The 20172-nt window shown below is 37.6% G+C and overlaps 1 protein-coding gene across 4 annotated transcripts in view; it reads right to left on the minus strand.

Annotated features, from left to right (window-relative positions):
• Nucleotides 1-188: 188 nt before the first annotated feature.
• The window catches only part of LOC105387861 (juvenile hormone esterase), a 35213-nt gene continuing 15229 nt past the window's right edge, over nt 189-20172 (minus strand). Inside the window, exons 2-5 of one of the 4 annotated variants that reach the window (XM_038121709.2) lie at nt 16293-16344; nt 4694-4841; nt 2052-3322; nt 189-1405 (exon numbers count right to left, since the gene is read on the minus strand). In XM_038121709.2, the coding sequence (XP_037977637.2) occupies nt 538-1405; nt 2052-3322; nt 4694-4841; nt 16293-16333 (2328 nt within the window). In that variant the 5' untranslated portion in view covers nt 16334-16344 and the 3' untranslated portion in view covers nt 189-537. Of the gene's footprint in view, nt 1406-2051; nt 3323-4693; nt 4842-6325; nt 6449-8568; nt 8947-16292; nt 16345-20172 lie in introns of those variants that run through there. The other 3 variants (XM_038121708.2, XM_038121710.2, XM_038121711.2) reach the window with 3 other exon arrangements.

Here is a 20172-nt window from a genome sequence, read left to right on the forward strand (position 1 = left end):
TCTATGACCAGTCATACGTTAAAATAAAAAGAGAGTATAGTAAGGCCCTGTTTCACAATGTCTGGTTAGTGGCTACCTGTGAGATAAAATACATGCTATCACTGTCAAAAAATAATAACAGAGAGTGACAGCATTTATTTTATCTTACAGGTAGCCACTATCCAGACATTGTGAAACAGGGCCTAAAACTAACTTATCTGGCCTACTGATGGCATTTTCGTAATTGCTTTTAGCATAATTTTATTATACCTACCTAATCCAAGCTTGGTGAATAAAATAAATAAATTCTTCTAATTCATAAATTAATTTGTTAGGGTGGATCAGATAAGTTAGTGTCACTATACTCAAGAATGTAATAGATTAAGCCCCAATTTCTCCATAGTCGGTTATCTAACCGACAGGGATTGATTTATAAAGTAAACGTCATCTCCTTAAAAAAATTCTTGACAGATGTGTCAAAATCAACCACTACTACCTGGTTATGCTCTAACCGAGAATGGAGAAATTGGCACTAAACTGTACCTACTTCAAGGATATTTACTTCTTGCCACCGAGTGATTCGAAAAAGTTGACGAATTTGTTCACACCAATATTCTTAGGCAAATCATCTTCTGGTGGGTCGTTTGCTCTGATCACGTCTTTAGGAGCGCCATTAGCTTTGACAGCCATTTTAATTTCGTTGGACGTTCTTAATGGAGCTTTGTCCAAATATCCGTTGCCATTTTGGTGAATCTTCGCGTTCCCATTCTGGTATTCCTTCGCTATTTCTGTCACTTTCGGCCCTTGTATTTCTTCTGCTACTATTTTGACTTCTTCCTTCAGAGGGGATACTTCTACAATTGGTTCCGGTTCTTCAACAACTTCTGGTTTCACTTCTTCAACTAATGTTTCAGATGCAGTGACTGATTCAACAATGTCTGGTTTTACTTCTTCGTGATTTTCTGATTCAGTGACTGTTTCAATAATTTCTTCAGATTTGGTAACTATTTGTACTACTTCTTCAGTTTCAGTCACAATTCCATTTGTGTTGGTAACATATTCTTGTTCATCCACATTGTTAGCATTAGGTTCTGACTTAGAATCATGTACAACTGTTTCTGTCTCTACATTTTCTTCTTTTACATCTACTGTCTCTTGTTTTTCATCTACTGTCTCTTGTTTTTCATCTACTGTTTCTTGTGTTTCATCTACTGGTGTCACTTGTTCTATTGCTATGTCGTTTTTGATGGGTTCTTCCCAGATTTTGAAGTATTTGCTGTAGAGCTCCTCCCAGAATTCCATCTTTTCTTTGTCAGGGTTCGTGTCCAGTGATAGTTCTGAACCTAGTTTCAAGTAGTAGAGGTTGTCTTTGGTCACTGGCTGCCAGTTGACGGTTATGAAGTGGTTCTCTTCGGGGGTAGGGTTTCTGAAATTTAGAACATATAGCAAATGTAAATATATGTTTTAAATTTTAATACTTTCTCGGATAGCTATGTCTTTTCTACTAAGTCTTATCTTCGTCTTAATATTTTGTACAAACCTATTCAAATTATATTCAGTCTAAAAATAATCATTATCACATAAGTGACAGCTCGGGCAATAAAAGATAACAAAATTAATTTTAATCGCTACTTCAACATCATGACGTTATCAGACGCTAAACTAATTTATCTGACGACTGCAATTGGATTATAACCATTACTTTTGGTGCAAAACAATCTCCTTTTTCCTTCGCACTACTAACACAAAGATTATATTTAGACGATGAAGTGAACTAAACTTAGTTTGGGACAGACTAATGGACAAATATCGAGAGAGAGACAAATAAAAGATTCTAAACGTGAATGTTTGTATGAAAATAATGGATGGATGATTGGTTGTTACTCTTCATCGGGTTAACGGCTGGGCCAAATTTTATGAAATTCGGCATGTAGTTAGCCCGTAAAACACATAGCCTGCTTTTTGTCCCAGAATTCCAGCGGCAGGTTTTTTAAGACAAAGCGAAGCTCGCTGGGAAAAACTACGATAATTATAAAAACCTAAAAACAAATATACTCTAATCATCAACTTACCCTCCCTTAGCAAAGTTGGTCCAAAGCCTCAGCATGCGTTCCCTCATCTTCACATCAGCCGCCGTCGGCTCCACATCATTCTGAAGCACATTCTTGAACAAATACCCCAGCTCATCCATATGACTCGCGTGCTTTAACCCAAGACTTGTCAACAGCTTCCCATGGACGTTTAACTCCCCAACGTAGTCGAACTTATAGTAATAGATCGGCTTTTTGGATACATTGATCAGGTATTTCACATAGCGATGGGTGTCGATGTTGATTAGTTTGTCTGACAGTAGCTGGTAATACTCAGTTAAATGCTCCACCCCCGTGTGGCCGTCTTTGAAGTAGAGGCTCTTGATTTTGTCAGCGACAGCTAAAGACTCTTCGGAGTTTCGCTTCAAGCTCAAGTTGTCAGGAATGAAGATTTGGAAGTCTTCTGGCGTGTGGCCGAGCATGAATTCGAGAGTGGTCGAACCAATCATGATCGGGATTTCGGCTGTTCGGCCGGACGTTAGCAGGTCTATGAAAGGTTCGGTCAAAGCCGCTTCGACTCCTGGGAATTCTTTCTCGACTACCGGAGCGAAGATTGAGGACGCTTTTTCGTAGAACAGTTCTGGTGGGGCTAATTTGCTGTTGGCTACAACCAGGTCTTTCACCGGCGTTGTTGACAGAAACTCCAATATGTCTTCGTAGTCTTCCGACTCGCATCCAAGGGTTTTAGCCAAAGCTTTAGCGTTCTCCAAAGGAGTCTTTTGGAACGCCCATCCGTTCAATCCAGTACCAGACTGTATAATCGCCTTGCTAATAAGGTTCTTGGTCAGCGGACTAGCAGTTAACAGGCTAACTGCAACCCCACCGGCGCTCTCCCCGAAAACGGTCACATTTCCAGGATTCCCCCCAAAGTTTTGTATGTTATCCTTAACCCATTTCACCGCCTGCACTATGTCTTTTAGACCGGCGTTTCCTGGCACTTCTGGGGTGTTCAAACAGAGGAAACCCAGCGGTCCGCATCTGTAGTTTAACGTGACAACCACTACATCCCTGTCTACCAAATAATCTGGCCCATAAAGCGAGGTATTCCCTGAGCCCCATTTGAACCCTCCTCCATGTATAAAGACCATGACGGGAAGGAACTCTCCGTCCAGATTGGGGGTGTATACGTTGAGGAACAGACAGTTCTCATCCCCGATGTATTCTTTGTGGAAGAGAGGGTCTATCTGTGCGCTGACGTTGCCCTCGGCCGTGGCCTCGCGGACGCCCTCCCATGGCTCCACGGGTTGCGGTGCCTGGAACATGATAAAAATAGTATTTTTTTATTGGTTTTACCTTCAATAGATGAGTTCTCAAGTGGGTACCACAAACTTGTGGGATGGATGGTTATATATCCGTAGTGGAAAATTGATGATTAATGATGACTGTGTATGTATCTCTTTGCGAATTCATAAGTTTTAAAATGACTGCGACTGTTGATTAAATATGTACGTAAACAGGAAAACTTGTAAAAAGAAAGTGGTGTCATAAAATCATAAAATTAAAAGTGTGTATGCAGTGAGATATTAAGCCACTGCAATGCTACATAATTGCGGATTTCCAGTTTTATGCTAAACTACTATTTAATTTTAGTTTGGTAAGTAGATATTAAGTATTACATGAATGGAGTTGAATGTAAAATTTAAGGCATAAGTTATATAAACTACCTAACACCTTGTAGACAAAATTCCTAGCGTAAAAGCAGCATATATTGCCATATTGGCAATATTTAGGACATCAAGTATCCAGATCCCGACGACAAAGTTTCTGTTTAACGCTATAGCCCTACAACATTAATACTTTAGGAACTTACAGTTACAATAACTAGCACCTCTTACCCACGTAACCTGCTATTTGATAACAACAACTCTGATAGCGTAATCTAGATAAACACGTCGAGATAGGAGATACGCCTACACTCGATGTGGCGATAATGTTGCAGCATCTCGCCCGTTCAAATGTTGACGTGGCACTTGAGATTTTGTTGCGAATTTTAGATCTTAGGACGGTATTGGCTTGATGGATAAGATGTGTCGAAAACTATGAAAGTTTACGTTTTCTCGCGCAAACTCTCAATTAAACTATTGACAGATAATGTATGCAGAGGACAGAATGAATCCTAAAACTTTTTTCGTTTTTGTAAATTTCGAAACCCGTACCAGGCTATCGAGAATTCTTTCGATTGCTACCAAGTATATTAGGTACATTATAAGGCTTCGCGCATCAACCAAATATAGTTATATCTAACAAATCATTCGTTTACAATGGGTTACCGTGAGAAAAGGTCCAAACTTATACTTTATATGAATGTTTAAGGAAAGGGCGGATAATGCAAGAATCCTACGCGAGTGCATGTAGAATCCTCCCCAAATAACTAATAATTATACATAGAAAGAAAGAAAGATAAAACTTTATTTGACAATGACAGCAATCATACCTAATTATATACACAATAATACAGAACTTACGTATAAATTTGCTGTCCGCCAAAAAGGCGTCCACTCAGCTATTGCAGCGCCCTTGGCCACAGCCAAAGACACTGCGCTGGTGTTTCAGTTACATACTTATAATAGGATAGTTTGATGCAACAATCAATTAAGTTACACATACCAAATTTTCATGCTCACCTTAAACCTCAAGCTGCCCAGCGGCGGCTTGGCATACGGGATGCCCTGGAAGCTGTAGTACGCCTTCCCGTCAGCAGCTGACACCAGGCGGCCCTGCAGAGCGCCCTGCTGCACTGACACCACCGGAGCGTCTGACATCCTGCCTCCCCTACGGACAAATAGGGGCGTCAGTTTTGGAATATACTGGCACAGATAGATCTTATGAGTATTTATAAAAAATGTGCCTATATATTTATAGGTTCCGCTCTTCTGTTGCACCCCACCCAAAGGTACCCACAATGCTGGCTGCGTTTCCCCGTTGTATGGCCAGGGATAACCTTTGGATGAGGTACGTCTTTCGATGGTCTTTATTTGTATACACACATGAAATTAACATACATTAACTTAAATACTAACACATATGTACAAAAATCGCGGTCTTATCAATTAAAGCGATTATATACAATAACGTAGCCCGTAATTATCATCATCATCACGACCCTTTATTTCTCCACTGTTGGGGCACGGGTATTCTTCTAATGAAGGAAGGGTTTTAGGCCTAGTCCACCACACTGGCCTAGGGCGGGTTGGTGGACCTCAACATGACCCGTAATGTCCCTAGCTTAGCCTTTCATCACGGTGACAGACCCGGAGCGTAGGTAGCTCGCCTGTCACTGTCAAACATCTGTCAGATCCATACAAATTACGTCCGATATTTGATAAGCGAACGACGCTGCTTATGGATTGTTTATTGCCAACGTTCGGGGGTGGTAACCCCACAGGGTCTAATGTTTATCACAGACATAGAAGAACAAATAAGTTCACTACCATGACAAACCCTACGGCTGTCTTGCACAACAAAGTTAATCAAAATTAAATAGTTTGTCTCTTGCTCTGACTGTATAATGTCAGAGCAAGAGGTCATAGATTTAATTTTGATTAACTTTGTTGTGCAAGATACCCTAAATATGGTTAAATTTTTGTTAATTAGACCTGCTAAGTCAAAAAATGTAAATGATGCCGATGATTGTTATATACTTAGAGATAACAAAATTATCGTACACTTAAGTACATTATAAATAATGGAACCGTCTTATATCTAGATTGATTGCCTATACTGTAGGTACAACATACAATCGGTCAATTGTTGTTTGCCGACTGAGGTTACTTACCTACTTTATCATACTGTCGTTTTTATAATGTTGTAATTGTAATTCAGATATGAAAGATCATTATTACTGTAAGTGTAAACGCGAAAGTTGCATGGTTGTATGGATGATTGGATGTTTCATTCTTTCACGGGAAAACGGCTGAAGCAATTTTGATGAGATTTGGTATGTAGGTTACGGTTGTCGTACCCTGGATTTTTATATGTATTAAAAGTCCCACGGGTAAACCTTTTAAGATTAACCGTAAAACTCACGATAAAACTAGGTAATTAAGTTCTGCTTAAAATAGTCAAAATGTAGCACAATGGAGGCACGGCACCCTTTTATTGTGTATGATTTCACAGGGTACAACCGGTTAAGAAAATGTATTTTTTTGAAATTTACGTAAGTATTAGTTTTGCAGGTCGTTCATTGACAAAATTATGAACACGTCTGTGAAAATAACAGTAGAAGAAAGTATATAAAAAACCACTTAGGTACTTACAATAATAATTTATATAGTAGATAACTATAACACACTAACGTCCAGATGAAACTAGGTGTGAGACTGACATTATTATCACTGAAGATATCAGAACGATAATAATATCTTAGTGATAAGATGATAAAATATAATATTTTAAGACTAACTTTTTTTATAATCAATGATGAATTACTTTATAATGTTTGGTCCTATACTTGTAGAAAAAAAACGTTGTTTTACTGTGTCAGTATTACTATCACGACGTCGACTCAAATTTTCATCATCCCAATTCCATAGGTAGTTATTTTTTTTTTGTTTTCATAGGTTGCTTTCAACAAATGATGCCTCACTTACCCACCTTTAGAATACATGCATTAGATTCTTTTTTCAGAGAAATCACAATTGATTGATCCGGTAAAAGGCCGTAATCTAGTAAAAAATATATCAATTGGTATCCATCAAACCAACCCAAAAAGGTAAAGTAATTTTTAAAACAGTTTTTCTTTTTACTTCTAATTATTTTAGTAGGTAGGTAACCTATACCTACCATCTTTTAACTTTTTTATTTCGTTTTTTTGCTGAAGATTAGATAAAATTTTCTCTAACGTTGCCCGATAAGAAATTGTCAATCAATGAATCATATTATCGTAGAATCCTAAAGTTTCGCATCGCAGCAAGAAAAACCGTAAAACATGGGTGACTAAAACGAAGGCAGGTAGGTAATATAGTAGATATAGGTAAATACCGATGTGGTAGAATGAATCATCATCACATTAATCACATATTTATGTAGAAATTTGAGTTAAAATTGGGAGCTCTTAGATATATTATCTTCTAAGTGGTGGCTTTCGCCATAGTGGGTTTATGGGTTAGAGCATAACCAGGGATTATTGCTTGATTTTTGACACTTCTGTCAAGATACTGTCAGTACAATTGATCAACCTTTCCCTGGATGGAGAAATTGGAGCTTAGTATGTCGGTGAGGTGACAAACACTGGATTAATTCACTGGATGGAACCGAAAACTGGATTAATTCTCACGTTTGGGAATGTTTTATAAAGAGAATAGTGCCAATTTCTCCATAGTCGGTTAGAGCATAACCGACTATGGAGAAATTAGTGGTTGACTTTTGACACATCTGCTGTCAAGAATTATATGGAGATGACGTATAATTGTTATATCATCGTTAGATAACCGACTATGGAGAAATTGGAGCTTAGGGTTGTACAGTTGACGCGTTACTCGCGGTGCACGAATAAATAAAAAGCTGAAGGGTTCTACCTTTTTTGGCATAAGATTTTTTTGCCTAATCTCGTATTGCATAGTAACGTTTGGTCAAAGTTTCGTTACGCCGAAAATCGTATGGCATAAATCTCGTTTAGTATAAAGTTATTTCGCATAACATTGTTTAGCCTAATAATGGTATGGCCAAATCTTGAATAGCCTAATAATGCTATGGCATAGGTTTATACAAAGTAATAATATTCGTTTGGCGTTAACTTTGACGGAGCGTCTCCCTACATAGCGCAAACTGGTGCCTTGTTTGTTTCCGCTGTTTGGAAAACGCTCCGCTCCGCTTCGCTGCGCTCCGCTTTGGTTTTGATGAACATGTGCACCTAACACGCTCCTCCTCGCTTTGCTCGTCGTCGCACCTATTTTTAGGTTTCTATCTCATGGGGTTTGTAATAATTATATTGGTCGTTAACTTTCGATTTTTTGATCATACAATATCGTGATTTTCGGGATGTAGGAGAAAAATACCACAATTTGTACATTTACTACATACTTAATATATTATTTATTAAGATAACATTAGGAGAGACAAGATTATACATAGGTAAAGACGAACATAAATTTGAGCAAACGAAACTTAGGTGTTTAAAAATTGTGCCTAAAGAGTTTTAGACGAAACGAGCCTTATGCCACATAAGTCTTGGCAAAGTGATAGTTTGGCCAAAAAAGTTTAGACCATACGAGTTATGCGAAATGAGTTTTGGTCAATAAAGATTATGCCAGATGAGCGGAACCCAGCTGAAGAGGTAGTGGACCGGTTATATCTGTCGACGAACCGATAATCGGGTGACGAGTCGTCGAATGGGAACCATGAACAGAGAAATACGCAGCGTGGGACACCCTTCAGCCAGCTAACTAGCCGGTAGTGGCAGAATGAATAATGATGTATATGTCTATGTCTAGGTCAGATGTGCGCTCTAAATCCTAGACAAGGATATCAAGGAATACAAAAATTGTTGATGTAAGCTCACCATCTCAAGGACTCGTAGTACTTCAGTGTTTCCCTCGATTCCGAGTCCAATCTATAGAACTTTTTCCTCACATAATTATGTTCACTGTCTTTCTCCAATCTCCACTCGAAAACATTAATATTCCTCGTCAAATCTTCATTCAAAGAATCCATGAAAGACGCCCAAACTGTGTTCTCTTGGTGGCTCTTAACAAAATGAGCAATCTTTTTATTAACGGGCCGCTTCCCTAAAGCCAATAGTTTCGACTCTCTGACTAATAGATACTTTAGGGCCGTTCTTTTCAATATCACAAGCTCCTCCAGGGTTCTCGCCATAAAATTCTCGGAATGGTAGAATTTAAATGCACTGGCAACACTGAATATAAAAATAAAACGGATATCCGGAAGAAAGAACTTAAAAATAAGAATTCACTTTTGTTTTTAAATACACTTTATCACCGGGAAGGCACAGGCACAAATGCCATACAGCCACGTTTATTATGAAACAATGTCATGGAATCCTAGTGACAAATTAGCACTATGTGACGCGAAGATGGATGATGTGTAAATTGATAACTTAAGTAAAAATAGATTGCGAAAACACGTGCTAAACAACTAAAACAACTTCATTGTTAAATGTGTAATGTAGAGTAGCGCCTTCATAGCAAAACATATCCTACAATCATTTTACACTACATATTTGCACAATGTTGTATGTCGAAATATATAGGTATGTATCCTATATAGGTATATGCATCATTTGTATTTGTAGTTATACCTAGGTACGAAACCGACTATTGTGGTGACCAAGAAAACCACATCTATCCTCTGATAGACTACCTATGATTAATTTTTAACTTATTAAATCCGTATATATTTTTTTTAATTAAAGAAAGTCCTGTTAGTTACACTATTTACATTATAATATATTTAACCCAAGTATGGCTGAAAAGCGAAGCATCCGTAGTCGAGCGGGCCTCAGTGATCGTAACTGATCGCTGAGGTTAAGCAACAACTGACACAGTCAGCCATTGGATGGGTGATCAATTTCAAGTGGTGCTTTTCTGGACGCTTCCGTGCTTCGGACGGCACGTTAACCTTTAAGTATGGACGTCATTTTTTCTTAACACCAGTGCGGACGTGGAGCCTCACAGGCTCCTATATGCATACACGTTTTTTTTGAGAATTTGATATAAGATTACTTTAAAACTGATTGGATATTGAATTTAAAGGATTTAGCAATAAAATAACGTGCTTATGTAATCAAATATTATTTAAAAAAAATATAGAAATGTGAAAAATTCAAACTTATGGCACTTTTAAGTCCTAATTTACTGAGGCTACATTTTCTGGTATTAAAAACAGTCAAAATTATTACTATAAGAAAATTAGTCTTATTTTCTTAAAATATAATACATAAGTAACCGAAAACACAAAACACCTGCTTCAGGTAACTATTATATAAAATATTGACCACAGTCTAATAGCGCCAATTTATTGGCAGTCAATGCACAGAGGTCTAGGACACTTGGAGACACACAGGCAACACAAACATAGGTATTCATCCTATGTTTTTTCGCGGGACAGATTCTACATGCTCTTGTGGACCCTTGACTGGTTTCTTGATCCTGGACACCTTCTGTGACCATAATGGACAACATTTCAAAAAACTAAAGCTGGTATAAATCGAAAACCATTTCGAGATTTAGCTCTAAAGGCCACAAAAAAAATGTTTTTGTATTTTTTGGATGTATCATTTTCGAGAAAATCATAAAATAGTAAAAAAGTGCTGATGGCGTCAGGCATCAGGTGCGATGCATTTTGATGATCAAAGCCTATAGATTTAAAAACAAAGTAACTGTCACTTTCATTTTTGATTGACGTTGACGTTTTATCGTGACGTTGTTGTTTATTTGGGTCATTTTCATTAATTCTGTTCTGACACTTTCTGACTATTTTTTTTATTTATTATTAAGAGATGACCTCTATATAATATGTCCCAGAGCATGCCACCGCCTACACAGCTGAAAAAATGCTTCTGCTTATTTTTTTACATGATAAGTACCTACTTTCCATCATTAGAAATATCAAGGTCATTTGAAAATGACCCATTTGTTGGTTGGCATGTAAACAAAGTTTAAATGTCACTTGTCAGTGTCATTTATGTTTTTTTTTTCGACTCAGGCAATACACAAAAATAAAAATTGAGCCTAATATGTGACGTCACTTCCGGTTTTAAAATAATTAACTTTAAAGTTAAAAATAACATGCAAAAATGTATGTATATACAAAATAAAAAAATACGGGTCCACTAATTTTCTATAAACTTTCCGAATAACTAATAAAAATATAGGGTTAAGAAAATGAAATGTTGTCCATTATCATCACCTAAAACTCGATTCATTAGTCAACCTTAGTTCTCTTGGCAATCGTCTATTTATATCACGTCTTTGCACATGAGGCACTACATGCACACGTGTTAGTTTTTTTAGAAATTACCTTTACCTTTAGAAGTACCAGCATAAATTATTTTTCACATTTTGAAAAAAATATCTAAAAAAAAACATAATTGCCCATACAAAATATATTGTATGACAACAATGGACGTGTAGCCTGACAGGCTCCAGTCAATTTTTTTATGGTCATTACTCACGTGATATTCACCGGACGACTCAACCTCCTCCCTCATTGGTAATTTGGCAACTAAAACAAAAGCTACTGAGTCGCTCAATCGCGGGGAGCGGGGGGAAATAGGCAAAACTATGAAAACGTAAACATTAGGTAGCCTGTGAGACTCCACGTCCATACTTAAAGGTTAAGCCGTGGGTCCCGGTTGCTGCTTCGGCAGCAGTCGTTAAGCTTAGTCAGAGGCCTTCGGGCGGCTTGAAAACATCTGACAGTCGGGTTGCCCACTTACCCGACAACTCTCTCAGCACAAGCTTGCTTGTGTTGGGGTCCACAAACCCGCACTAGGCCAGCGTGGTGGACTAGGCCTAAACCCTTCCTTCATTGGAAGGAGACCCGTGCCCCAGCAGTGGGGACGTAATGGGTCGTGATGTATGATGTATGGCTGAAAATATGTATAAGAACTAGGAGACTAATTAAACCTCATTTTTAACCCGGAATTGTCACGGAAACCTTTTAAGTCTATATCTATTAATATAACATTTATTTATAAATAAATAACATATATTATGACCTAAATTCGTTACCCTTTTATACTGAACTTGAACCGTTGAACACACTGTGCAGTCAACTTATCATAGATTATTCTTCTGAGCGTTAACGCATTATTGATCAACTTATAAATAGGTACCTATAGGGCTACGTTGTATTATTAAAGCCCTAGCACAATATTACTTAACTATAATATGTCATCATCAGCCAATAATCATCCACTGCTGGACATAGGCCTCTCCCAAGGAGCGCCACAACACTCGGTCCTCGGACTTCCTCATCCAGCCACTACCGGCTACCCGCCAAAGGACGTCAGTCCATAATAATTGTATTCATGTTTTATGCTATCCATTTATAAATAACTGACCTATGATAAAGGGTTGAGGGAATAATAATAATAATAAATAAGTGTCGGAATGTCAGCTGAGTGCAACTACGCTGGCGAGCAATGAAAAAGTTCCAGTGACAATAGCACCAAATGACTCCTAAACGGAAATAAAATCTGCAATAATGTCCTCCTAGCCGAATTTCGACCACGGCGGCCAATCTCATTTGAGATCAGCCATCTACGCAGGAGTAGATTATAGTGCCCAAGTGTGTGCGCAGTACACAGGGGCACTCTCTGTTCCATCACTCTCATAACCCAATGGGACGGATTGACCGACACGACTGGAGAGAGCTAGGCGCAGGACCGACTGCTTTACATGCCCATCCGACAGCATGGATCGTTTCACTGTTTCGGACATCAGGTGATCAGCCTTCTGTGTCCTAACCAAACTTAGAACCACAATTTAGAAACACAAATTGATGGTCCCACCCGGGAATCGAACCCGGGACCTCTGGGTCATGAAGCGAAGCTTTTACCACTAGACCACAGAGGCAGTTAAAATCTGCAATATTGAAGTAAGTACATTCAACAGAGCATCAGAGTATCACCAACTAAAGGAAAATATTTTTATCAAATTCTAAATTTAATAAAGTTTTAGAAAAATGCAGGCCATTTAACTAAGTGTAGAAATTTTGCAAGTGGAACGTTTTCATTGCACGCAAGATTATTGATATTGATTGATTGAAATATTGATTGAAACATCTTATTATGTTAGGTGTGATATGTGTGAAGATAAATATTATGTAAAATGCCATAGAGATTATTAGACAATATATAGGGTACCCTATTGTGCGAGAATCGAGAACTCATGCCTTTTTCTTTGAATAGTCATTCATAGTAACATATATTATAAAAAAAACACGCACTCACGCCTTGTACTAATGTACTCCCTTGCGGGGTAGGCAGAGGTGCATTGCTGCAGCCACTTTTCGCCAGAGTGTTATGTTGGTCCCAATGTAATAGGAGGCGGGCCTATTGCCATTTTACGGGCACATCCAAGACCCGAGAACAAATATCTGTGTTAAAACAAATATCTGCCCCAGCCGGGAATCGAACCCGGGACCATCGGCTCAGTAGTCAGGGTCACTAACCACTACGCCATTCCGTCGTCATATATTATAATTTATAACATATATTATACCGACTATGATTAGGGCTTTATTAATATCGATAACACTTATCAGAATTAGCATAGCGTTGTGATTTGTGATGCTGTGTAAACTGCACTGGGTTGCAAAAATAAGCAGGTAACTAAAAGAACTCCGTAGTTATAGAATAGAATAGAATATTGCTTTATTGAACACCACATAAATCAGACATACAAAAAACATACTTATAGACTATAGAGATAATGTACAATAGGCGGCCTTATCGCTGAGAGCGATCTCTTAAAGGCAACCTTATATGTTGCGGAAACAAAGTGACAAATTAGAGCGGATTATTAGTTATAAGCGGAAAGTAAGTCAGAGAAAATCACCGAAATAATAAGACTTTTCAATCCGTAAAAAAACGTATATGAAAAATGCATAAAGTAAACAAAAACAACAGTTTTCCACCCTTTTTTATCTTTAGTATTGCCATTTAAAATTGTAATGTGTAAGTTCTTACTTATATTGCAGGCCAGTGTACTTGCATACACATTAAGCAAAGTATGTGGAGTAGAACAACATTTTTGCTAAAACACGTGACTTTTAAACAATGCAATTCTAAACTAAAGGGAGATTATATTTTTGTTGCATTATTTTAGAATACCGTGTCTAATAGATTTTACTTTAAGTCATAAAAAGGTATATATTTGTTGGCTCCTTACTTTCTTGTGTGCACACACACATCATTTCTTTTTCAGGGTCACATGCAATCTTATCCCGAGTGTTCTTGGCCATATTTTATGAAAATCGGCTTATCCGTTTAAAAGTTATGCAACTTTTAAGTTGAATGCCGGAGGGTTTTTAACGTTGGTTAGGTTTATTTTAGGTTACCTATATTAGAACTACGATCTCGAACTGTTGCGTTGGGGGTGGATACTTATCTCTTTTATCGTGAGTACAAACTCTTATTATTCTAAGGTGAGACATTACATTATTCTTAGGCCCTGTTTCACAATGTCTAGTTAGTGGCTACCTGTGAGATAAAATACATGCTGTCACTGTCAAAAAAATAATAACAGAGAGTGACAGTATGTATTTTATCTCACAGGTAGCCACTATCCAGACTTTGTGAAACAGGGCCTTAAGTTTGTTTATTGCATTCGGTCTTCACTGGGTCATTGGGATAAATTTCACGTTTTATTACAGTAGAGCGATCCGGAAAAAACGCAGCACATTCTATTCGATAGTCTATTCGAAAGTGCTGTCAACCTGTCAACAACAAAATGGCGGTGTATAGATTTGCGAAAGTTTGACAGCTATCATTCCATAGGTCATTGTCAGAATAATATTATGTACTCTGTGGTCATTCTTTTCGAAACTCATTCGAAAGGTAAAAAGTGTTCAAAAGTGCTGTCAAGTTGACAATAGTCGCACTCGCATTCGATTCTATTCGTTAGCTCGAATTTTCGTGATACGGGTACAGCGTCGTGAGCACAAGTTTCGAACCTCCGTTAACGTTGCGTATCGTCAACTGTCACTGTCAAAATGTAAGGCAAAGTTAGTTCCAAAAGTGTCATTTGTTTTAACCATATGTTAGGTGGAATTTCACCAAACGCTAAACGTATTTAGTAGCCTGTCATACGTCTGTCAGTTAGTACAAAATGTATTTAAAATTTGATTTAAATACGTTTAGCGTTTGGTAAAAGTGACCCTTCGTGTAGATTCGAAAATAGTATCGAAACCTATGCTCGCTGCACAGGAGTAAGTTCGTCATTCGTAATAGTATTGTTAAGGACGTTTTACCATGTATAAAATAAGTAAATATACCTACTTATCACTTTTTAAAAAATAATATTATGAGTGGTATCTAACATACAACTTTTTGGAATATAGGAAAAATATTTTTATCAATTGATATGGTTTGCAACCTATCACGTGAGTACAAATGTGCTGCGAAAAATGGGTGGCTTTGACTACCCCTTCGGGGATTACAATCGTGAGTGCATATGTATGTATGTTAATTTTCATAGTTAAAAAAACCGTATAGGAGACTATCTCTCAATTTACTACACCTTTTTTAATATCATATTTTTTACTTTTTTTATTAATTTATGAAAATTTTCGTGTACACTAGCGCCACCATTTCAAAGTAAATATGCCTTAATCAAGCTGCACTAGGAGACATTACGAATGCAAGGCCGCGACGTAGCAACCGTGACCTAGGCCGCCTAGGCACGATTAAGCTAAGCACTAACGCTTATTCAGGTGTTAATTACGCTTAAGTTATATAAGGCTCAGTAAGGCTAGTAATAGTGCCTACTGCCTACCTGCCTACGAAAGTAACTGTGTCTGTCTGTTACTCTTTCACGGCAAAACTACTCAACGCATTTGAATGAAATTTGGTATACAGATGGTTTAGACCCTGAGAAAGAACATAGGCTACCTTTTATCCCGGAATTCCCGCGGGAAAACTTTTTAAGGCGAAGCGAAGCTTGCGGGAACAGCTAGTGGGAGATAAGTCGATAAGTAAAAATAATTACTTACAAAATACTTATCGAAACTTAGTAACTAACATAAGTATTATAGGGGATGGCCCCCTTATAGACAGCTAATATTACTAGATAATCTTTTCACCACGTTTACAAACTCTTACTAGACATAGCTGTCAAAATATGCAAGCTGAAGTGGCAGTGGGCTGGTCATATCTGCCGAAGAACCGATAACCGTTGGGGTAGACGAGTTCTCGAGTGGAGACCACGAACAGGCAAACGCAGCGTGGGACGCCCTCCTGCCCGCTGGACTGACGACCTTAGGCGGGTGGCGGGTAGTGGTTGGATGAGGAAGGCCGAGGACCGAGTGTTGTGGCGCTGCTTGGGAGAGGCCTATGTCCAGCAGTGGATGATTATTGGCTGATGATGATGATGATGATGACAAACTCTAGTCTAGCTTTAGTATTTGTCACTGACACGATAAGAAGAAAATAATGATATGATTTTTGTGTTCGCTTAATGAGCGAGTTACTTTGCGAAAAGGTTAGTAAAGCATTGAATGTTGTTAGATAATTTGTTAAGTAGAATACTTAATAATGTTTACCTCATTTCATCTAAAAATTCGTTTACAGCTAGGGTCATCATAACTACGATTTCTGAAAACAAATGAAAGATAATTATTAAATAACTTACAAAACTAAGCCAGAGGTTTTACTAAAGTTAGTTAGCGTAACATCAACGGTACGCCCTTCAAATCCAGTCCGCTGGACCGAAGACCTTAGGCGAGAAGCTGGTAGTGGCTGGATGAGGAAAGCCGAGGACAGAGTGTTGTGGCGCACCTTGAGAGAGACCTGTGTCCAGCAGTGGACGATTACAGGCTGATGATGATGATGACCAAAAACACCTACTAATTGTATTCTTGTTTAAATACCTACTTAACCATAACTTAGCACTATGTTTGCACGTCCCTTGTCCAAGGTTGCAGGCGATGTAACATTCTGGCAGGACTCCAAGTTTGCAGTTCACTTAGTCACCGAGTGACTGCTTAAGTGTGTCATTCTGTACCTACTAAACTATAATACCTGCTACAACGTCTACAGGTTGATTAACATAATTAGATTTATTAGGTATTTATCTAAAGGTGGGGTGCACGAAAGGAGCCTTAGTGAACAAAGTGACTGCACTCAACTTAATATTTCATACCAATGACTAGGTTCGTCAGTCAAAATGAGTTCGCGATACACTTCCTGGCGTCAGTCACATAAAGCGATATTACCATTACCTATTTCATTTATTATAATAATAAACATTTATTTTCAGACATTTAGGTCCATATCGTATTAGTAACAATGTTTCTTATTCTACTATTTGTATCCCAAAACGGCGATATGGTTCGCAACCTATCACGTGAGTACAAATGTGCTGCGAAAAGTTTGTGGCTCGCTTGTGAGCCACCTCTGACTACCCCTTGGGGGATTACAGTCGTGAGTGCATATGCATGAGTTTATACCTGCCGTACAATACGTACGTACTTAGGGGCCGTCCATTAATCGTGAGGTCGTTTTTCTCATTTCTCCCCCCTGGTGATATTTGGTGAGGTTTGGCACCAACCCCCCCCCTCCCCCCCATGGATCACGTGTATTTTTTTGGAAGTCTATGTAAAGGCAATTTTTGACTAGAAAAAATATAGGTCATACTACAAATCGTTAAAATTTTTGCGCCGTCCAAAATATCGGTTCAGAAATACCTAATTTTTGACAAAAAATTAATACACGTGATGTCTAACGAGAACCCCCCTCCCCCCTCTTTGAGCCTCACGTGATTAATGGACGGCCCCTTACATGTATGCCACATCTTTGTAAACGGCTTACCATTCAGGGATTATCTGCACAAATGCTGAGTGACAAGAATAGTGGAGCCACGTGATGTGCAAGAAAGTAACTATAACAACCCGTGTATGGTATTTGATATACATGGTGTTTTTTTTTTTTTTTTTTTTTTTTTTTTTTTTTTTTTAAATCTATTTTTATTTGGGGACTTTGGTTTCTGTAGAAACATGTCAGTCCCATCATACCCTAATAGAAGATAACAATCAGCTATTTCTTAACTTTAAACTAAATCTAACAAAACTAAATAGTAGCTTGCAATTTTCAGACTGTGGGCTTGCTAGAATATATTGCATGGCTCCTAAATCTAAAACATTAATATTAAGTAACTTAAATAATAAATCTCTGTCGGCCTGGTTCCGGACACACTCCATTACTAGATGTTGGGCATCTTCAATCACACCACACCGATCACAATTGGGGGATTCTGTCTTCTTCATCAAAAAACCAAATTTATTTAATGGCAAGTGTCCGGAACGCAGTCTGTGAGCAACAATAACATTTTCTCTACTAATATTTATACTTGCAAACCAAGGTACTTTGAGGGGTTCACTTTGTATAGTTTTGTACCAAATGCCTTTGTCTTTAGATTTAACATCAAAATATTCTTTCCATAAATTCCAACATTTCATCCTTATTGTAGGTAGTGCCTCAAAGTAGCTTGGTTTGATACTATATATTACACCATCGACAGCGGCTAGTCCGGCTAACTCATCAGCTCTCTCGTTACCTCTTACTCCCACATGGGAAGGGACCCATTGTATGTTCACTTTTCTGTTAGACACATTAATACTATTTAACTTATTTAAAATTTCATATGCTACAGATACACCTCTGCATCCAGAGGCGCAACGAGCTATATGTTGAATAGCGCTTTTACTGTCATATACATGGTGTTAAAAATACAAAGTAAAAAGTCAGTTGACCAAATAAATTTCTTAAGACATAAGTAATTTGTTTAGAATGAAGAGTTGTACCACTATCTTTCCGGTGTGCTCTTTAATCTGGGACACCCTGTACAGTTCCTATTGCTCCTTCTAATTAAGTACCGAAATTAATACAGTTTTCGGCTTAGATCTCTCACGATTACATATTCAAATGTATTCATAAAATATTGCTCTATTCATTCACAAGTTGAAATAAAACCGGAAGAGACGAGAGGTCAAAGTCACCGAGATGTTTTAGTTATAAACTCATTGACCCTCTCTTGCTGCATAATAATATGTGAGTACATGATTACACTCACGAGCAATGAAATTACGACGACCGAATGGCGTAGTGGTTAGTGACCCTGACTACTGAGCCGAAGGTCCCGGGTTCGATTCCCGGCTGGGGCAGATATTTGTTTAAACACAGATATTTGTTCTCGGGTCTTGGATGTGCCCGTAAAATGGCAATAGGCCCGCCCCCTATTACATTGGGACTAACATAACACTCTGGCGAAAAGTAGGTGCAGCAATGCACCTCTGCCTACCCCGCAAGGGGTACTACACACACACACACACACTACTACATACTACTAATAGTACAAGGCATGAGTGTGTGTGTGTGTGTGTGAGCAATGAAAAAGTACCACCTACAAAATGCCGATATCAAATGGCTCCAATTTTTTAAAACATTTAATTTTAAATTTGATCATCATATTTACGTTTTAGTTGGTAATATTCAGATGCGCTGTTTAATACAGGGTGTTGCAAAAAGGGTATAGGTACTAAGCCGAAAGCTACATGTGCAGCATGAAAATTCGAGAAAAAAAAAACATTTTCCATAGAAACTTTGCTGGTCACGTGACTTTTTACTATTTTTTTTAAATTCTGATTTCATTTTAGGGCTTAGATATAACAAGCTGCACATGTAGGTTTCGTCTACCCTTTTTGCAACACTCTGTATATTAAAGACTGCGGAGCATAAGGAGCTGCGTCCGTTGTTAGAGTCATCTTATTGCCAACGTAGGTACTTAATTACTATTGTTATTTTAAAAATATTTAATACTAACATCTGGCGATAACTTAAAACTTTTAAATTTAAATTGGCATGAATTGAAATGTTACAAAATATAATAAGTAATTAAGGGTAGAATATTTCCAAGCCTGGATGTTATTATACGTATTTTATATTATTATTATTTTATTTTTTTATTTGTAAAATTTATTAGGTAGTTTAGTATATAAGTATATTTTTTTTATTTTTTTTATTAACAAACACATATTGGCACATATAATTAACAATATACAACACCACATAAGCCTTCAAAGGTGAAGTAGATAAGGTACCTATAATTAACGACCATGTTTCTTTAATATAGTAATTAAAATATATAATAAAATTAACCGCTGCACTTGCAATAAACATTTCGTCCCAAAACTTAATATTCGACTCACAAGTGCAAGTTTCGGTTAACGATCTGGTTTAAATTAATTTTAACTTTCACTTTACAAGTGATCTTTAAGATCGAAAACAGTGAGAGTAGGTACAAAAGTAAAACCTTATACATTATAATTATAAATTGGATTGAATAACTGGATCCTTATTCGATAATAAAATGACTAATTGATTCATTAGTGGCATTGTAGGTGAATAAAATAACTTATATAATAT

Source organism: Plutella xylostella, chromosome 30 (genome assembly GCF_932276165.1).
Source record: "Plutella xylostella chromosome 30, ilPluXylo3.1, whole genome shotgun sequence".
Lineage (NCBI taxonomy): Eukaryota > Metazoa > Arthropoda > Insecta > Lepidoptera > Plutellidae > Plutella > Plutella xylostella.